Consider the following 19,989-nt stretch of genomic DNA (forward strand, 5'->3'; position numbering starts at 1 on the left):
AGAAGGAAGCACAAATTGGAGTCCGAGGGCCTGGATTTGAGTCTCAGCTCCCCTTCTTACTGGCTGTGTGGTCCCAGGTAACCCACGTAACCTCTCAGGCCTCAGTTTTCTCACCTACAAAATGGGAATGCTACTGATAATAGCCACTTCAGGAGACTGTGGTAAACTAAGGTATATGAGCTTGTGTTTTAAGCTAGAAAGCTTTATAAGCGGTTCCAGGTGATCATTTCCCCCCTGGACTGAATCAGCCTGGTTCTAAGAACAAGGTAACTTTAAGAGGGACTCTGTGGCTCTGGCCTCCCTTGCTTGGTAGGAGTTCCAGTCCATTTAAATTCCTCCCAAGCAGTTCTGAAATCACTGGGCTAGAGGTGCCACCAAAGCACCTGTTTTGAGCAGCCTGGGTGGCTCAGCGGTTTGGCACCTACCTTTGGCCCAGGGCGTGATCCTGGAGACCCGGGATCGAGTCCCACGTCAGGCTCCCTGCATGGAGCCTGCTTCTCCCTCTGCTTGTGTCTCTGCTTCTCTCTCTTTCTCTGTGTCTCTCATGAATAAATAAACATAATAATAAAATGTCAAAGCATCTGTTTTGCTCTGAGCAAGGGGTTCCAAGCCCTTCCAGGGAAATGGCCCCTTATACACAGGCCCTCCCATTCTCACTCACTTGACCCTATACCTTGGCTACACCTGGTGGGACTAAGGGTGGGCCCTGCTCCCAGGGTATCTGATGGGTCCAGGCACTGGAGCCCCTGCCCCTCTCCTGTGCAGAGACTGGACTCAGGTGCCCCAGATGGAAGTGGGAGCCTGGGGGGCAGAGTGAGGGTAGCTCAAGGCACACCTCACCCCCTGTGAGGGCAAAGGCACCTGGTGCCTGGGAGAAGCTGCTCTGCCTCCTGCTTTCCTCCAGCTGTTTTCAGTTTCCCTTCTTCCCTGCCTTCACTGTGAACTCCCCCTGTATGGGGGAACCTCAAGGTACTGCTGTCTGTTCCAGCTTAGAGGAGCCTGATTGCCAGGAGATCATCTCAGGGGCGCTCCGGAGCTGTGGAGTTTGCTCAAATAGCATCAGCTACTCTATTTGAAAAATGGAAACACATGAAGTGTGCTGACAGGGGGCTGGTGAACAGGATCACAGCATCCACGCACAGTAAGATCTTACAGCTGGCAAGCAGCACAAGGGAGCCCTTCCCGTACTGATACAGAGTGGTACACCGAACATTTTCCTCAGCAAAAAGTGTGAGGTTCAGAACAGTATGTATAATCTGCTATCACTTGGGCAGCAAAATGAAATCCATGTAATATCTCTGGAATATCACACATAATCTAGTGACACGAGGAGGGGCTGGCTGGCAGTAGTGGTGAGAGAAGGAATTTTCATTGAACATCCATCCAATAATGACTTTTCTAAATCTAGAACCCTGAAATTAAATCGCCCACTTAAACAATCCAATCAGTAAAAAAAATCTTAAAAATGTGCCTTATGAAGTTCAGTGGTCCTGGGTTCGAGTTTGGTTTCACAATTTATTGAATTTATTCTTGTGTATTTTCAAACAAGTTACTCGATCTCTCTGAGCTCTGCTTTCTCATCTGTAAAATGAGAACAGGTATGCCAGCCTGATGGGACTGTTGGAATAAATACTCTACCCTGTGTGGCCCATAGTTGCTATTCAATGTTGATTGGCTATTGTCATCACCAATTTGCCCATGAGGCAATTAACATGCCCCCCCTGGCCTGTCCCATGCTCCCGAAGATGCAAAATTTCAAAGCAGCCCTGTGTTTGTTTGCATTTTTGTCCATTTTGTTTGTTTGTTTTTGTCCAATATTCTCCCCAGGATAAGGGCCGTAAGAGTTGGGCCAAGTAAATTAGAATCTGCCTCTGTTGTACTCAAAATTAGTCTTCTATTTGAAATGGGCTTATTGCCTTTGTACCCAGCCTAAGCCTGTCTGTCTTCCTTTGGAGTGAGTTCTTTAGCCCCTGCTTAGGCCCTTCTGCACAGTCTCCTGAGAGCCAACCCCTGGATTCTCAAAGCACTTCTAAATGCCTGGTGAACCCATTAAGCTATGATGTTAATTATTAGGGTTCCCACTTCCAATCTGCTTCAATCACAGCATGTTATGCATTGTAGTCACTGAAGTGTGACCAGGACTCCAGCAGACTAGGGCCATATTGTTTCTAACTGGAGAAAGACAGGATCCAAGCCGACTCGGTCCCTGTATCTTGCTGGCACTAGGGGGTGCTATCGTGTCTAACCATTTTCTTAAGTTCTTCGTTAGCTTTTGCATGATGGGCCTGCTGTCATCACATCTTGAAGGGTGGGTAGTAAAAGCCACAGGAATATGATTGAGGAAAGGAAGGCCAGGTCTGTGTGTCTGGTTTTCTCTCTCTGTGGAGAGTGGGTGTGAATGCAGATTCCCAGGCTCAACCACCCAGAGCCCTGGGGTTAATTGGGTCTGGACTGGGACCCAGGAATGTGCATTTTAGTAACTCAGGTGATAGCAGTATGTGTGTTTCAAAGGCCAGACTTGAGAAAGCACAACACGGGGGTTGGTTGGTTGTTTTAATCTCCTTTCCCTATCTTTTCAGAGAAGGCACATTTTCATAAAAATGTGTCTGCTGCCTCTCACTCATGGTAGTGTTGCCTCTCCTGGGCCTGCCAATCTCTGGGTGTGTACTCATCTTCATCTGTGGGAATCTTCCAGGTTTAAATTGGGGGTGCTCTCTTCAGGAAGGATTTGCATCTGTTTCTGTCATGCGCTGCTAACTTGGAACCCCTCAGACATCTTCTAGAATAGTAGCCTAATGGAAGAGTCCAGGATTCCACTCCTCCTCCTGGCCACAGGCTCAAGGGTTAGTATCTGGATCATGCCACTGCAGTCACCATTTGCACAGAGGACAGGTGTGTTCTTCCCTGACTGATCACTGCTTGAAGCTCAAATTTCCACTTCTGGTTTGCTCCTTTTTCTGGGGAGGGGGGGTCCCTTGGCAACTTCCCTGATTTCCTACAAGCCTGGTATTTCATCAGTAAGTATGCTTTCTCTGGAAGGTAGTCATTTACAGCAGGAGGGCCTCCCAGAATATTGAATCCAGCATATTACCAGTGGAAGTCTTTATTTTCAAATGTAGACATGCTTATTCCTGTGAGATTAAAGGGTAATCCAGCCATGGTGGGAGAGTTATTCATCCAGTAGAGACAGTTTGGCATCCCACACGGTAGGAGGGTTGAAGGAGCCAGGAACATGGGGGAGGGGGGGATGGTCTGTGCATAGATAATTGCTGCTGTTGTGTATTGGGTTCCACTCTGGATATCTTGCTGAGGCCTGATGAGGCAAGAAGCAGGGTCACAACAAATTCTACAGTGTTATTTGTGTCTGCATCTATCTTTTTCTTCCCTCTTATTTCAGGGAAAGAGGTGTTCCTCCCATATTAACTTCTGTCCCCACCCTGTGGTTTCGGGATTCCATCCCTCTAGTCTTCTCAGGGATTTTGCTCCTTCTAGAATCCTCCCTCTGCTGCATCATCAGCCTCCCCCACCCCCCCCACACCCCTTGGTAGACAATTTTCATGCCCAATGCGTGCCATTTCCTATCTTTATAAAACCCACTCTTGACCCAAGCTGCCATCCCTTTTAGAACCAAATTCCCTTTAGAACCAAATATCTCCAAAACACTTGGCTCTACATGCCCCTCTCACTTCTTCACTTTCCATTTACCTTTATTTTCTCTTTGGTTTTTATTTTTAGTGAGGTAATGCACCCACACTTTTTAGTCAAGTAGTTCTATAAGGCTTGTTATGAAAAAGTCCCCTGCTCTGCTTCCCCCATCAACGAGAGCTACTTATAACTCTTTCGGCTGATTTTTTTTTTTTTTTTTTTTTTTTTGGTATTTAACTCTGTGTTTTTAAATAAAATGCTAGTATCAAGTTACTTCTTGGTCCCTCAATTTCAGGCACTCTTAGGCAATTTTGTTTACTGACTCCTGCTTTGAGAGAGTGAAGACTTGACTTAGTTTTTACCATCATTCCTTCCTCTTGCCACAGCACTCACATGTACTCTTACATCAGGGTAAGGATATGGTCAGCTTACAGTTTTGCTTGATTCACAAATCAGTGTCTATTATTATTATTATTATTTTTTTTTTTTTTTTTTTTTTTTTTTTTTATGATAGTCACAGAGAGCGAGAGAGAGAGGCAGAGACACAGGCAGAGGGAGAAGCAGGCTCCATGCACTGGGAGCCCGATGTGGGATTCGATCCCGGGTCTCCAGGATCGCGCCCTAGGCCGAAGGCAGGCGCCAAACCGCTGCGCCACCTAGGGATCCCCAGTGTCTATTATGATATCAAAAGCTGAGTCATGTTGTAAATCTAGATGGCTTTTTCTTTCTTATGCAATCTTTAATTCTCCTTGAGAATGCCTTTTTTTATTTGCTTAGTTTCCATGTACTTATCACCAGTTCAACTGCAAGCTGTCACTATTTAACTCTTCTCTCAAACCTTTTAGCTTTCACTATCAATTTTGTTTCTTCTCTTGAGGAATTCTCTCCCAGAGCCTTGTGACCTTTGCAAATTTAGATCTTCTCCAGCTGCCTTCTTGAGTTGGTGTAGGTGGCACTGTCTTCTAGGAGGTCCCTTTACCATCAGCCTGGGGATTCTCTTCATCTGTTTCTTTGGTCTTGAGTCCAAACTCTTCTTCCTTTCTGTTTTTGTGGGACACATCTTCCAGTTGCTTCCTGAATAAAGTGGATGGGAGGTAAATTTGGGGGGAACTTGCAAATGAAACTGCCTGCATTCTAAGCTTTTGCTTAATAGGTGGTTGGGCTGGGTATAAAAAGAATCTAGGTTGAAAATAACTTCCTCAGAATTTTGAAGGCAATGTTTTAGTTTGATCTAGCCTCCAGTGTTATGAATGAGAAGTCCAAAGACATTCTGATTCTTAATCCTCTGAATGTCACCTATTTTCTCTTGGGAAGTCTGTAGGCTCTTCCCTTTGTCCCCAGTGTTCTGAAATTTTACAATGATGTGTTTCAGGATAGGTTTATCTTAATCTCTTTTGACAGTTTAACTCTAGGAAATTTTCTTGAATTATTTCTTGATGATTTCCTTCCCTCTGTGTTTTCACATCTCTTTCTGGAATCCCTATTATTTGGGTGTTGGAACTCCTAGACAGGTCCTGTAATTTCCATATATTTTCTTTCCTATACTCCATTTATTGGCTTTTTGGCCTAAGTTTTATTCTTCTAGCCCTTCTACTGAATCTTTCATTTCTGCCATCACAAATTTAATTTCCAAGGGCTTTAAGTTGTTGTTTGTTCTCTGAAGGTAAAATTACTTGCAATCTGGTTTTCTTTCATGGTTGTAGCATCTCCTCTAATATCTCTGAGGATACTAAATATATATCATTTTCTGGAAGTTTCCCTCATCTTGTATTGTTTTTATTTTCTCCAAGTAGCTCTTTCATATGACAGGCTTTCTTCGGCTATTTTGTAATAGTTGCTGTCTGCTTATGCTTGACAGTAGGGACCAAAAAGCTGATTCAAAGCTTTGTTAACATGAGCGGAGCTTATCAACTGTGAGTTTCACAAGAGGGCAATCTCACCTGGGTGTTTTCTTGGGTAACCCTGATGTAGGTATCTTGCCTCTGGACTGGACAATTTCCCAAGAGAATCTTTCCTGCCTGTGTTCTGGAAAGTGAGGAAGGGAAGAGCCCTGAGGAGTCTCAGCACACATAAACATACAATCTCTTTATCTTTCTGCTTGGTGCCCCAGTCTAGAGACCCATTGTTTTATCTTTCCAGAGAATGAAGCCTTTGGGAGGTGGGGGGAGAGCCAGCAAATGACTCTTCAGCACGTGGTGGGGGTTTTGCAGATACAACTGTTTTTAGGACTGCTTTCAACCAATTCTCCTTGTTCTAATGCCAATTCCTAGCCCCCTTGCCTTACCTCCACATTTAAAGTTTCCTGGTGCCACCAGTCTCTGAGACTTTGAAGTGTAAATGGTGTTGGTTTGAGGCTTCCTCACTGCTGACTTGGAATCCAGCTTTCTTCAGCCTACTTAATCAGCTAAAACTTATCTATGTGATTGTCAGCTTTCACAGTGTTGTGGTAGTTCTGTGCTCTCCCCTTCTCACCATACTTCTGGGTTTATAGTAAAGATGATCATGTCATTGTTGTTTATGTGGAGTGTCAAGGGGGAGTCAAGCTGGATGGGTGTGTTCACACCCTTATTAACCTACCCTCTGGGGGCACCTGGTTGGCTCAGTCAGTTAAATGTCTGCCTTCTACTCAGATCATGATCCTGGAGTCCTGGAATCAAGCCCCACATTGGGTTCCCTCCTCTATGGGGAGCCTGCTTCTCCTTCTCCCTCTGCCCATGTGCCCACTCATGTACACGGTTGTGCGCCACACACACGCACACTCTCTCTCTCTCTCTCAAATAAATAAATAAATAAATAAATAAATAAAACCTTAAAAAAAAAAAAAAAGCAAACCCCACCCTCTGGCTCTACCTCCACCAACATCTCTCTACCAATGTCACCAGTGACTCTATGTTCCCAAACCCAACACGCTGTTCTTCGTCCCTGACCTGAAACCTCTCAGCAGCGTTTGTCAGAATGAAACGTCCTCTTCTTGGCAGGTTCTTTTCTCTTAGCTTCTGAGACACCACTTCCCATTTCTCTGATGTCCCCTTCTCAGTGTTCTTCTAAAGTTCATTTTCCTCTACTAGTTCTCTGAAGAGTGGATTCTTTGGGGTGGATCCAGGCCATCCTCTCTTCTCTCCCTGTACACTCTCTTCTTTCTCCTTAGGGAATCCCACACTTTTGTTTGTGGCTCGAACACTGACCTTCCTTGATCTCCCATCTTCTCTCACCTCCCAGCGATGTTTGACTTCAAAGCATCTAAAATGGAACTCCTGGGATCCCTGGGTGGCGCAGCGGTTTAGTGCCTGCCTTTGGCCCAGGGCGCGATCCTGGAGACCTGGGATCGAATCCCACGTCGGGCTCCTGGTACATGGAGCCTGCTTCTCCCTCTGCCTGTGTCTCTGCCTCTCTCTCTCTCTCTCACTGTGTGCCTATCATAAATAAATAAAAAAAAATTTTTTTTAAAAATAAAAAAAATAAAATGGAACTCCTGATATTTTTTCTCTAAATTTATTTCTTATCAAATTTTCCTTACCCACCCCATTATACAAGCAGAAATCTGTCGTGTTTTCTTTTCTTTCTTTTTTTTTTAAAGATTTTATTTTTATTTATTTACTCATGAGAGACTCAGAGAGAGAGAGAGGCAGAGACACAGGCTGAGAGAGAAGCAGGTTCCATGCAGTGAGCCCGATGTGGGACTTGATCCTAGGTCTCTAGGATCATGCCCTGGGCGAAAGGCAGATACTTAACCACTGAGCCATCCAGGTGTCCCCATTCTTGTTTTCTCTATCTTCCTTACCCCAGCATCCAAGACATCGGCCAGCTTTCCTGATTCTACCTCCATAATGTGCCTCCAGTCTACCCATCTTCACTGCCACCTTCCTTAGTCTCTAAGCTGCTGTCATCGGTCTCTTGCTTTGATGATTGCCAACAATCTGCACACTGGTCTCCCTACCTTTTTTTTTTTTTTTTTAAAGGATTTTCAATTTTTATTTATTTATGATAGCCACACAGAGAGAGAGAGAGAGAGAGAGAGAGAGAGAGAAAGAGAGAGGCAGAGGGAGAAGCAGGCTCCATGCACCGGGAGCCCGATGTGGGATTCGATCCCGGGTCTCCAGGATCGCGCCCTGGGCCAAAGGCAGGCGCCAAACCACTGCGCCACCCAGGGATCCCTCCCTACCTTTTTTCTCTTGGCTCCCTAAAACCAGTTCTCTACACAAGTGATCTTTTAAAAACGAAACAGCAGATTAGTTTCTCTTCTGAGAAAAATACTTTGTGTTGCTCTAACAACAAAATCCACACTTGTTACCATGTCTACACTAGACGTGGCTTCTCTACTGGGCACCCCTGCCACCACTTCTGAGTGCTGCAGTCTCCTATAGAACACAGAGCTCTAGGGACCCCTGGGTGGCGCAGCGGTTTAGCGCCTGCCTTTGGCCCAGGGCGCGGTCCTGGAGACCGGGGATCGAATCCCACATCGGGCTCCCGGTGCATGGAGCCTGCTTCTCCCTCTGCCTATGTCTCTGCCTCTCTCTCTCTCTCTCTGTGTGTGACTATCATAAATAAATAAAAATTAAAAAAAAAAAAAAGAACACAGAGCTCTAGACATGCTGGAGCACATGTCTTTCCTATTTTTCTATATGTTTTATCTGGTTAGTAGAGTGCCGAAGGAGTGAAATTTATGCCCTAATATCAGACCACTGCAAAATTTTAAAAATCTTATTTACTGAGGTATAACTGACATATATTAGCTTCAGATGGACAACATAGCAATTCCATGTCTGTACACATTGTGAAATGATCACCACCAGAAGTCTAGTTACTATCCACCTACACTCAGCTGTGTTTAAATATGCAATACAGTATCATTTCCTATGGTCACCATGCTCTACATTACATCCCCAGGACTTACTTTATAACTGAAGTTATGCCTTTTGACCACCTTCACCTATTTCACCCACTTTCCACCCTACCACCTCTGGCAACCACCACAGGCAGGTTTGAATGGAACTATTTTCTCGTTTTGCTTCCAGCTGTCTCCTTTCTATAGGCTTTGGGCACAAGTTCATAGAGGAAGAGAGCTCAGAGGACTGGGGACATGCGTGAGGTGGGAGGCGATCTGGATAACCACCGTGAGGCTGCACCAAGAATCTTCCTTCTCTCTGACAGCTATGACCTTGCTTTCTGAGCAGGCTTGCTTTCCCCAGATCTTCTTCGCAGGAGGCATTCAGTCTCCCTGGAGCTTTGTCCGGAAAGATTTAACTATTTAGCTTTAACTTGTTCTCACCACGACCACTTACTTTCCTTTAATTCTCTAATCATCCTCCCACCTCACACCTTTTCCCCCTAAAATGTCTCTCCATACATTTTTGAGCCACCAAAAGAGAGACACTGTTTTGCCTGTACAGGGTTTATTCAGTCAGGCACCTTTTTTCTCTTTTTCCCCCCCACAACCCTAATTCTATTCTTGTTTGAAATGCTCTGATAAGCATGAAACCACCTGCTTTCTGACCTGTGATAGCAGCAGTTCCCTGAGGTTCCTGAGTAAGTTGTTTGCTGTTAGCTGAGAACTTGAAATGCACATCAGTTAATTCAACCTTATGAAGGAATCTATCAGGAGGTAGAATCAACAATGCACATAATCAAAACATTCCACCAGCCCACACATAATTTTTACTAGCTTGTTTCTCCCTGGTGCTGCCAGGATAAACACCCTATGCAATATAGAAAATCAACATAGAAATCAAATCCTTGTTCTCCTATTCATGCTTGTTCCTGGATTTGGTCATGTGACTGTTTATGAGGGAGTTTATTAGTGTGGAGTATTTTTCACCCTATTCCAGTAACTATTCTATTTTTCTCAATTCTGAATAGGATTACTATCTGCATAGACACTGCTTGGAATTGGAAAATTTCTCCGAAGGTCCTAATAATCTTCATTTTTCATCCTGTGAATAGTAGGAGCACATATAGCTTTCCCAAATGGGATTGCCCTTGGAGAAGTCCTCTCCTTAGATGTTTGCAGGTAGCCAGTCCCATCCGTACGGCTTTCAAATGCCAGACTGGCAAGGTGACCAATGGGTGCACTTTGGTGTCACATAGACCCGCGTTTAAATCTTGACTTAGGTATTATGGTTGACATGGGCGAGACACTTAACCTTTGTCAGTCTCAGTGTCTCATTATAAAAATGGGGCTTTAATATCACCTACCTCCCAGCATTGCTGTGAGGATTAAATGAGCTAATCCATATGCAAAGTGCCTATTATAGAGGGACTGGGACATAAAAGTGCTCCATAAATGTTAGCTAGAATTAGTCATAGGAGCTGGGTGGAAGACACTGCCTCCCCCCAAGTGTACCTGTTCCAGTCTGAGAAGCCTGTCGGTATGCACCAAAGGTCTGTCTGATACACTGTTCATCAGGTAGGGCGTCCTTGTGGGGATGGATGGTCACCCTCCAGAGCCCCCCGTTGGTTTCCACGGTCACCTCTGGGTGCAAAACACAGCTGCATCTGTGCAGAAAGCTGATCCTGCCTATGAGCTCTGCCTCTCTGGCCAGAGGTGGAAACACAAAGGGAGAAGGGCCTCCATACTCTTGGAGCCCCCTTGGGGTTAACTTAACTTGTTCTTGCCCTGTTTTTATTTAAATAAACAAAATAAAATCTTTAAAAATAAATAAAAACAGTTTGTTTATTAATTAATTAATTAATTTATGTGAGAGAGAAAGATAGAGACAGACAGAGACAGAGACAGAGATAGTGAAAGAGCTGGAGGAGGGACAAGAGAGAGAGAAGCAGCCCCCTACTACCTGCCCCACCCACTCACCCCAGCAGGGAGCCTGCCTCAGGGCTTGATCCAGAGACTCTGGGATCCTGACCTGAGTGGAAGGCAGATACTTCACCAAGACACCCAGTAGCCCCAAGAATAAAATATTTTTAAAGATTAAAACAATAGCTAACCTCTACTGAACACTAGCAACACCATGAAGCATAGGTAGTGTGCTTATCTCCATTTCATAGATGAGAGCAAGCACAGAACGTGCCTCTGCTCTCACATGAGCAAGCATCAGAGTCCAAACTGGAGCACATGTTCATTCAAGGGGGAAAAATGCAAAAAACATTCTAAATCCTTGATTTAATGACCCTCAAATGCAAGCAGAGTCAGATCAACCTCCCTCTCATGGGCAATGTATTGGGAGCTTCATGCAAATGGACAACTTCTGTTTTCCAAATGCCCTGCAGGCTGCCTCAGCTTCTCTGCCATCTCTCCCAAGCTGCCAGCAATCTCAGGAGGCAGAATTTTTGCTGGGTTATTACAAATGAAAGACCCGTTGTCTGCCTTGCTCATTTTTCCCCCCTTCCCTCTCTTTACTGTAATCAGGAAGTCATGTTTTTCATTTAGGATAAGGTGATTACTTTTCTATTGACCAAAGACAAACAGAAAGCTTTCCATGTTAATTTTACAAGACAGGATTGAGAGATGGCCTGACTTCCCTGCGTCCCAGCCCTGTCTCTTATATCTATACCATATTTGATGAAGGCGTCAATCCCAATAGCAACAATCAAGGTGGCATGGACAGTGTAACTGACTGTGGTCCTTTTCACCCTTATCTGGGAAAGAATGAATAAAAGTCACCATCTGTCCCCCTGAGCTTTGCCATGCTGTGGTCTGACTTTATGCATGAGTACAGTTAACAGCTTGCTCCACCAAAGGAGTAATATAAGTATGAAAATTAATTTGCACTTTTTCACTTGCCCAGGATTCATTTTTATTTGCTCTGACTCAGTAAGGCAAGCAACTCTTTGCAAAGGGAAATGAATAAGATATACCACATCTCTTTAATGATTAGAGGTCCAGGTTAAGGGTCATATAGGTAAGCAAACAGCAAACAAAAAATTGTGCTTTATTTTCTTTCAGAGAAAGAGTCTCAAGTATCTGGTCTACTCTGTGCTACAGGAACATTTTTGAGAATGGTCAAGAGCCGAAGCCACAGTTTGCCTCCATGCTCCAGACCATGGTCAGAGGTGAGGAGAACATTCTGTTCCTGTCCTTGAGCTTGGCCTTAGAAACCCTGTACTCCTGGACTCCTGGACTCCTGGCATTGTAAACCAGTAGCAGAGGACAGAATCTATCCCATCTCTTTTGGTTCCTCTCTTTTCATCACATTATATTCTGAAGTGCCTGCTGATTCTCTTTTTTTTCCCCAAAAAGATTTTATTTATTCATTCATGAGAGACAGAGAGAAGCAGAGACACAGGCGGAGGGAGAAGCAGGCTCCCTGCGGGGAGCCTGGTACAGGACTCCATCCCAGGATCCCCAGGATCATGCCCTGAGCCAAAGGCAGACGCTGAACCACCAAGCCACCCAGGTGCCACGCCTGCTGATTCTCAAACTACTTTTCAGATTCACATGCTGTCAAAATCCTCTTGGGTTCAAGGTAAAGCTTCAGTCAGGGAGAACTGATGCACAGAACTGGGATCATTGTTCTTAATAAACAATCATTGTTCTTAATAAACACTGTAGACAGCACCATGCAAAGCCATAGAAAATGCTTTCTCCAAGCTTGGGAAGAAGTTACAACCTGCCCTTCCTTTGCTCTAAAGAGAAGGAAGCCTCCTTGGGTACAGACTGAGATGTAGGCTCCAGTCTTCCTCCTCCCTACATTTAGAGTAACGTTTGGCAAATGATTCAACCTTACCTTGTTTCAGGTGAAGAGGTAGTACAGAGGCAATACTGTGAATTCACCCAGTGTGATGCTAGGGGACATAGAGAAAGATGGTGCTAAAGGGCCCTAGGAATATGTTGTGCTATGTGCACGCTTATTCAAAGCCTCCAGGCTTTCTGAATTCTTTTTGGAATTAATCCCGTGGGACAGGGCCTCTCTGGATTTCTTCCCATCCCTTTTTCTTTTAACTATTACAGTCTACAATTTGAAGTTCTGTCATTTTAAAAACATCACACATCCACTTCACCAGCAGCAGATTTTTCTCTCCAGGCTGTTTCTAGAAGAATGTGGCTCATATTCCCCAGTGAGAGAACAAATCGATTATTCACTAAATTTTTTTTTAAAGATTTTATTTATTTATTCATGAGAGGCACACAGATAGAAGAGAGACATAGGCAGAGGGAGAAGCAGGCTCCCTGCAGGGAGCCCGATATGGGACTCGATCCCAGGACCCGGGATCACAACCTGAGTCAAAGGCACTCAACCATTGAGCCACCCAGGTGTTCTTATTTGTTATATCTTATCAATTAGCTACTACTTCACAGAAAGGAAATATAATGAAATCAGAAACTTGGAAACACCGGCAATTGCATTGTCCTGGGTTTTCCTGTGGAGTATAACAAAGCACCATAGGACATTCATCCAGGCACAGAGATAAATTCTGAAGAATTTGCTGAATCTCTTTAGAATTAATCCAGAGGAGCTGGCCTCTCTTCTCCTGAGAATTACTTGGTTTAAAGATTCATGGGGATAATTTACAGTGTTTAGTTTCACATTTAAATTTAATCTCCTCCATCTGTGTTTTGGGGTAACATAGGCAAATTTTTTTTTCCACTTTCACCCTTTCTAACCTCTTAAACCAAGTCCAAAACTCATTAATCTTCTTGCTGTTACAATATTTCAGTTTCTCTTTTTGGTTTTCTCTCTGGTAGTCATGTTTACCCTGTATCACTTGAACTCCAGTGCCACATAACTCCCCAAGGATGGAGTCATTCTTTAAAGGTGAGAGATGAGGAACTGGACCCATGTGACACTTGTCAGCTTTTTTTTTACCCAGATGTGAGGAATGCAATTAGATTTTGTGCTATGGGGTGTTAACTTGGAGCTATTTTCCTTTACAATAAAATTACAATCTGTAGATCAATGAGGATGTGTCAGCCAGTCAAGATTGGAGAACAAGAGGGATGCTCAATGGGTACTACTTGATAATCCTCCAGACAAAGGGCATGGAGCTACACTTCTGGTTTGCTCACTAATTTGGAATCGTGGGATACTCACTGAAATTTGGTATTCAGGATTAAAGAGATTTATCTGGGGTCTGCATCCTGTTGGCCAGAATTATTGCTGCTATAGTTGCTGCTATTGCTGCTGCTATTTGTGTTACTTTTTCACTTGGAAAATTTGAAACTTATAAGGCAGTGAATCTGTCTGTACTCTTTTTTCAGATGACTGATCCTGCGGGCAGGTTGAGGGTCCATCTGTTCTGTGACTGTTTCCATGGAGGTCTCCCTTCTTCAACTCGTGGCAGTTGGGCAGAGCCCTGTGATGCTAGGCCACATAAATAAGATCCGTAGGTGGAAGGGCTTTGGTCCCTAAAGCCCTCTGCTCCAGTTTCCATAGAAACAAGCTAACGGTGATACCCACCACAGGGCTCTTAAAGCCACAGATACTTTATTCTGAGAATTCCATTGTGTTACAAATACCACTCAACAATAGTTTTTTAAAAAAAATTTTTAAAGATTTTATTTATTCATGAAAGACACAGAGAGACAGGCAGAGACATAGGCAGAGGGAGAAGCAGGCTCACTGCAGGGAGCTTGATGTAGGACTTGATCCCAGGACCCCGGGATCCTGCTCTTAGCCAAAGGCAGACGCTCAAACACTGAGCCACTGAGGTGTCTCTCAGCAATAGCTTTTAAAGGCATAATCTACTTCATTGCTCTGGATGGGTTTTGCTAAGGCTTTCAATTCCTTGTTGCAACCCTACCTCCTTTAAAATAATTATTTTTGCTGTTGCTTTTATTTTATATATACATGTATGTATGTAGGCTCCATGCCCAGCATGAAGCCCAATGCAGGGCTTGAACTCACAACTCTGAGATTAAGACCTGAGCTGAGGTCAAGAGTTGGGCATTTAACTGATTGAACCACCCAGGCATCTCTGCTGTTGCTTTGAAACTTCATGGGAAAAAGTGACCATTTCATGCCAGTTGAGTTATAGATTCTGAACAGATGGTTTAAGATAATTTATTATGCCTTATGTATTTACGTTTATTACATTTGTTCCTAAAGTTTTGGGAGAAAATTTAGTTCCAACTAAAGAGTCATAATTAAAAGAGCAAAGAAAAAAAAAAAAAAAAAAGAGCCAAGAGCCAGCAATCAGAGGTCCCAAGTGTACTGATTGAAAATTCAGTTCTGCCAGAGATCACACTTTACTTTGTGATTTTGGGTGATACCACAAACCTCTCTGGGCTATGATTTCCTAGTTGGTAAAATCAAAGGACTAGATCAGATGATCTCTAACTTTTTCTAGATTCAAAATTTCTCTGAATTTGTGGTGTTATATAGTAAAAGAAGAGATTCCATGAAAAAATAGGATGTTGCTCTGTCGATGATTATGCAGGAATGGTGGTAAGAAATTTGCAGGAAGGTTGCTAGTAACATCATGGAAAAAGGAAGGAAGGAAAAGAAAAATATCATTTTCCTAACTTCTGTGTGGTAAGAATTTCACAGACATTATCTCATGTGAAAATACATCATTTCAGTGATTTCCTCCTTCAGGGATGCCATTTTTGCTTCTTGCCCCAAATGTGCATGATAGCTAACAGTGATTGAGTGATTGAGTGTTTTTTGGTGCCAGGCACTCTTCCAAGCACTTTACACATACTAAGACAATTTATTATCCCCATTCACAGAGAAGAAGCTGAGGCACAGAGAGGTTAGGAAACACGCCCAACGTTGTCCAGTTGGTAAGTGGCAGAGCCAAGCTCCAAACTCAGAGTTGGGCCCTAGGTCTGTGCTCTTAACCACATCCCCATATTGCCTCTTGTCATTTATTCATTTAAAAAATATATATATGAGAGGCACCTGGGTTGCTCAGTTGGTTAAGCATCTGCCCTTAGCTCAGGTCATGGTCCCAGGTTCCTGGGATCAAGTCCAGCATAGGGCTGCCTACTCAGTGGGGAGCCTGCTTTTCCCTTTCCCTCTGCCTGCCTCTCCCCCTACTTGTGCTCACTCTCTCTCTCTTTCTCTCAAATAAATAAATAAGATCCTTTAAAAAAAGAAAATATTTGATGAACATTGATTATTTGAAGGTAATGCCCTAGAATTGGTCTATCTACTGGATGCTACATAGTATAGGCAATGTAGTCTATATTCTATATGTTATGTATTACATAGTGAATACTACCCCTTTATTCTTTATACTTTATAAGATGTATTAAACAGTACACACTACAGTCTATATACAATGAGTAATATACACAATATGTTACATGGGTATTATATATATAGAAGTGTTTTTCCATAATATGTATTTAGTAAATATATATTGAATGAATGAAAACAATACTCATTCAGCATCATGTTCTGTTCTGGCAGGGCTGGGTCATTGAGGATTTATTCTTCCAATTCTTACCTTTTCCTAGCTCTCACTACGGGTAGTTTCCTTCTTTTACCAGGTGTTCCGGCTTCTTTGGGACAGGTAAATTCACTGGCCTACCCAAGTCCGAGCTCTAGTGTGCAACAAGTTGCTAAGTGTGCAACTTAGCAACTTGAATGAATGGAAGGCTGACAGCTGGGCAGTGGACACAGGGATGTCTAGGCTGCAAGTGGGACTGGAGGGAAGCCAGCCATGCCTCCCAGCCCCATCCAGAGAGGGTGTCCTGGATGCTCAACAGTTCCTGGTCCTTGTTTTGCTCTCTTGAAAACAAAGTTCAAAGTCACAAAACTGGAAAGGTGTTAGTGATAGAGTCTAGTCCAACTTTCTCAGAGATCATAGGCTCCCCCTCCTACTCTCCAAACCAGTTAAGACCAGGCAAGGGCTCTGTTTTTTAAATTCTTGTGGCATTACTCTCTGCCCATTTGGGGGGCTTGTCCTCAGCTCTACCGCTTTGAAACAAGTGGTGAGAATGCTTGGGATCCTTTCCCAAGGGCTTCATCTCTCCAGAATAGAGGAATGGGAGGAAGGGAGGAGAAAAGGGATGAAGGAAGGAAGGAAGGAAGGAAGGAAGGAAGGAAGGAAGGAAGGAAGGAAGGAAGGAAGGAAGGAAGGAAGGAAGGAAGGAAGGAAGGAAGGAAGGAAGGAAGGAAGGAAGGAAGGAAGGAAGGAAGGAAGGAAGGAAGGAAGGAAGGAAGGAAGGAAGGAAGGAAGGAAGGAAGGAAGGAAGGAAGGAAGGAAGGAAGGAAGGAAGGAAGGAAGGAAGGAAGGAAGGAAGGAAGGAAGGAAGGAAGGAAGGAAGGAAGGAAGGAAAGAACGGTGCACGGATGAATAGGTGAACAGATGAATGGACGGCCCGGCGGGTGTGCGGACGGCTGGGTGCGCCGGCCCCTGGAGGCGGTAATCCCGGTAATCCCGCCCTGCGGGGCCGAAGCCCTCTAGGGACCCCCGCCTCCCTCTCATTCCCCGGCCGCCGCCCCGGAGGGGGAGGGGGAGGGGGAGCGGGAGCGGGAGCGGGAGCCGAGGCTGAGGCCGAGGGTGCGGGTGAGGGGACGCGAGCGCGGGAGGGAGGGCCTCGCAGGCGAGGAGGAGGGCGGGGGGCGGCGGGCGCGGCTGGAGCCGGGAGCCGGGAGCCGGGCGGGCTGCGGGCTGCGGGCGGGCGGGCGGGGACGCGATGTCGCCGCCGCCTCGCCGGCCTGGGCTGCGCCGCCGGGGCTGAGCCGCCGGGGCTGAGCCGCCGCCGGAGCCGCGAGCCGCCGGGCCGCCGGGCGCGCCCGCAGCGCGGGAGGATGGGCTGTGGCGGGAGCCGGGCGGATGCCATCGAGCCCCGCTACTACGAGAGCTGGACCCGGGAGACCGAGTCCACCTGGCTCACCTACACCGACTCGGACGCGCCGCCCAGCGCCGCTGCCGCGGACAGCGGCCCCGAGGCGGGCGGCCTGCAGGCGGGTGAGTGAGCGGGAGGGGCCGGGCGGCCGGCGCCGCGGCGCGGGGGGCGGGAGGACAGACCGACCGACGCAGGCCCAGGGCGCGGGGCAGCGGGACGCCCCTGCGGCGGCGGAGCCCATCCCCGGAGCCCCGCGGCCCCGCAGCCCCGCGGCCCCGCGGGGGTCACCCACCCGGCACGCCCCGGCCCCCGCCCCCCGGGCCCCCCGCGCCCCCCGCGCCCCCCGGCCCCCGCCCCTCGGTCCCGCCACGTCTCCGAGCACCGGCTGCTGGCCCCTCCCTCTCTGCCGCGGGTCCCAGGCGGGCGCCTGACCCCGATCGCTCGGCTGGCGCCTTCCGTCCCCGCAGGGAGGCAGTTCCCTCGGGCGGCGAAAGCCCGAAAACCGGAGTTGGGCCCCCGCTCGCCCGCGCGGCCCTTGAGCCTGCTGCTCCATCACTCGGTCCACGGCACGGACCTGCCTGCCCACCTCGTGGTGCCGCCGTGCTCCCTGCGAGGCAGCATTACGGCTGTGGATTACATGCCCGGAACAGCCCTCACTAGCAGAGAGCTAATAGAAGGATATGCAAAGAACTTTCTGGTCCAGTCACAAATCAGAGGGCTTTTTTTTTTTTTTTTTTTTTTTTTTTAAAGCAGATGCTAATAGCTAATAACCGTAGAGAGACTTACCTTTAGTCCTAAACATGTTGGTGGAAAAGGACAAACACGTTGTCAAAAGTCAGATCATTATTTGCATAAAAATATTTTAACTGTTTCTGGATCCCTTTACGTTGTTTTGAATTTTTGAATAATGAATTCAAAATTTTTGAATAAGGAAACCTGAGCTAGAAAATAATGTTAAAGGGCGTCTGGGTGGCTCAGTCAGTTAAGTGTCTGCCTTAGGTTTCAGGTCATGAGCTCAGGGTCCTGGGATCCAGCATGTTGGGCTCCCTGCTCAGGGGAGAGCCTGCTTCTCCCTCTGCCCCTCCCCTGCTCAAGCTTTCTCTCTCTCAAATAAATAAATAAATAAATAAAATATTTTCTAAAAGAGGAAAACGAGGTTAATTTGAAGCATACTGTAAATTATAAGGAGGAGGAAAGAAATGTGAAAAGTTCAATAATCTTATATCCATGCTTCCTACATAAGAACTGCCACTTTAATCTTGAGAATCAGTCTCTCCATCTTTAAGGATCAAAGCTGGTTCCTTGTCCACATGAACTTGGTGATTCCCTTTTTTAAAAAGCAAGACTGTCAGTGAAAACAGTGGAAGACATAACACTGTGTCTCTAATTTTTCTGACACAGCGGCAGGCGATCATAATGGTTACTTTGTGTTGCTGGTGCTTTCAGCAAGTTTTCAAACCATGCGTTGACTCAGCTCAGTGTCAGAAACAAGGATAAGACATAAGCCTTCAAAAGGGACCTGGTAAATGTTAGATTTAACAGCATTTCCCAAGAAGGTGTGGTGTTTCTCAGCAGAGTCAAAGGCCAGAGCTGCACTCCAAGGAAAAATGGTTAAAAAGATCTAGTGTGAAAAAGAACAAAGTACAGCTTCAAGGCAAGGTTGCCCTGGTGACTGGGAGTGTCTGGTGTGTATGGGTATGAGATGCTTATTATGGGATAGCTAAATGTTCATCTCCGGTACTCATTGCTTTTTAGTCTGCCATCTTGACTCATTGTGCCTCATCGGATTGGGTCCCTGCAACAGGTGCGGCCTGGGACAAGCATGCTCATTTGTGGTTCCTTGCTAAATATGGGGCAGCCTTGCCAGGCAGGTGGTCTTGAAGACGTCCTTGCTACTGAAGTTTGCCCATTTGGATCCATTTAACCTAGATTCTTCAAAGTGCCTTTCTCATCCCACAGCTGTTTTTTTTGTTTGTTTTTGTTTTTTGTTTGTTTTGATTTTTAAGAGGGAGAGAGCATGAGCAGGGTTGGAGTGGGGTAGGGAGAGGCAGAGGGAGAGAGAATTTTAAGCGGGCTCCATCTCAGGACTCTGAGATCATGAGCTGACCTGAAATCAAGAGACAGACGCGTAACCAACTGAGCCTCGCAGGCCCCATCCCGACAGCTGTTCTTTAAAACTGTACCTATTTCCTTGAAATACTCAGCCCAGTTCAAAGATTCCATTTCTTCTGTAGCACTCCCCAACCATCAGCTCCATACTCACGTCTACTGAAAAGTCCCATTTAAGTCTGTCTGCTTATCAATCTTACTTCAGTTTCTTCATCCAGTCCAGACTGAGGGCATGTCACATGACAGTGCTTGATAAATATTTGTTGGATGAATTCTGCATTTTACTGTAGGAAAGGGGCATTTTTTTCTGCCAGTCCTACAAAGGAAAGTAGATCCTGAGCCTTTGGTGCCTGTTTTTAAAGATCCTCTCCACTAGCCAGCAGAATTCAATTAACTTCTTAGATTTGGCTATTTCATAGCCTGGAATTGAAGACTTAGCTGAAACCACGGTATCTGCTATTCATTGCTTACCTGTGTCACAGCAGCCTGTTTCTTTGTTACAGGAGGAAATTAAATTGGTCTGACATGATTTAGTCCTCATAAAA

The 19,989-nt window shown here is 45.6% G+C and overlaps 1 protein-coding gene and 1 long non-coding RNA gene across 7 annotated transcripts in view; both read left to right on the forward strand.

The window, feature by feature from the left end:
- The window catches only part of BAALC (BAALC binder of MAP3K1 and KLF4), a 107,799-nt gene that overhangs the window by 9,519 nt on the left and 78,291 nt on the right, over positions 1-19,989 (forward strand). For 2 of the 6 annotated variants that reach the window (XM_072774117.1, XM_072774120.1), the window contains one exon: positions 11,543-11,649. In XM_072774117.1, the coding sequence (XP_072630218.1) occupies positions 11,543-11,649 (107 nt within the window). Of the gene's footprint in view, positions 1-11,542; positions 11,650-11,836; positions 12,117-16,836; positions 16,918-17,237; positions 17,458-19,090; positions 19,140-19,989 lie in introns of those variants that run through there. The other 4 variants (XM_072774118.1, XM_072774122.1, XM_072774123.1 and 1 more) reach the window with 4 other exon arrangements.
- LOC140603662 (uncharacterized) lies at positions 12,129-14,719 on the forward strand. The gene is made up of 2 exons (XR_012006620.1): positions 12,129-13,352; positions 13,796-14,719. It is a non-coding gene; the product is annotated as an uncharacterized lncRNA (long non-coding RNA).

The sequence above is a fragment of the Canis lupus genome, chromosome 14 (assembly GCF_048164855.1).
Source record: "Canis lupus baileyi chromosome 14, mCanLup2.hap1, whole genome shotgun sequence".
Taxonomy (NCBI): domain Eukaryota; kingdom Metazoa; phylum Chordata; class Mammalia; order Carnivora; family Canidae; genus Canis; species Canis lupus.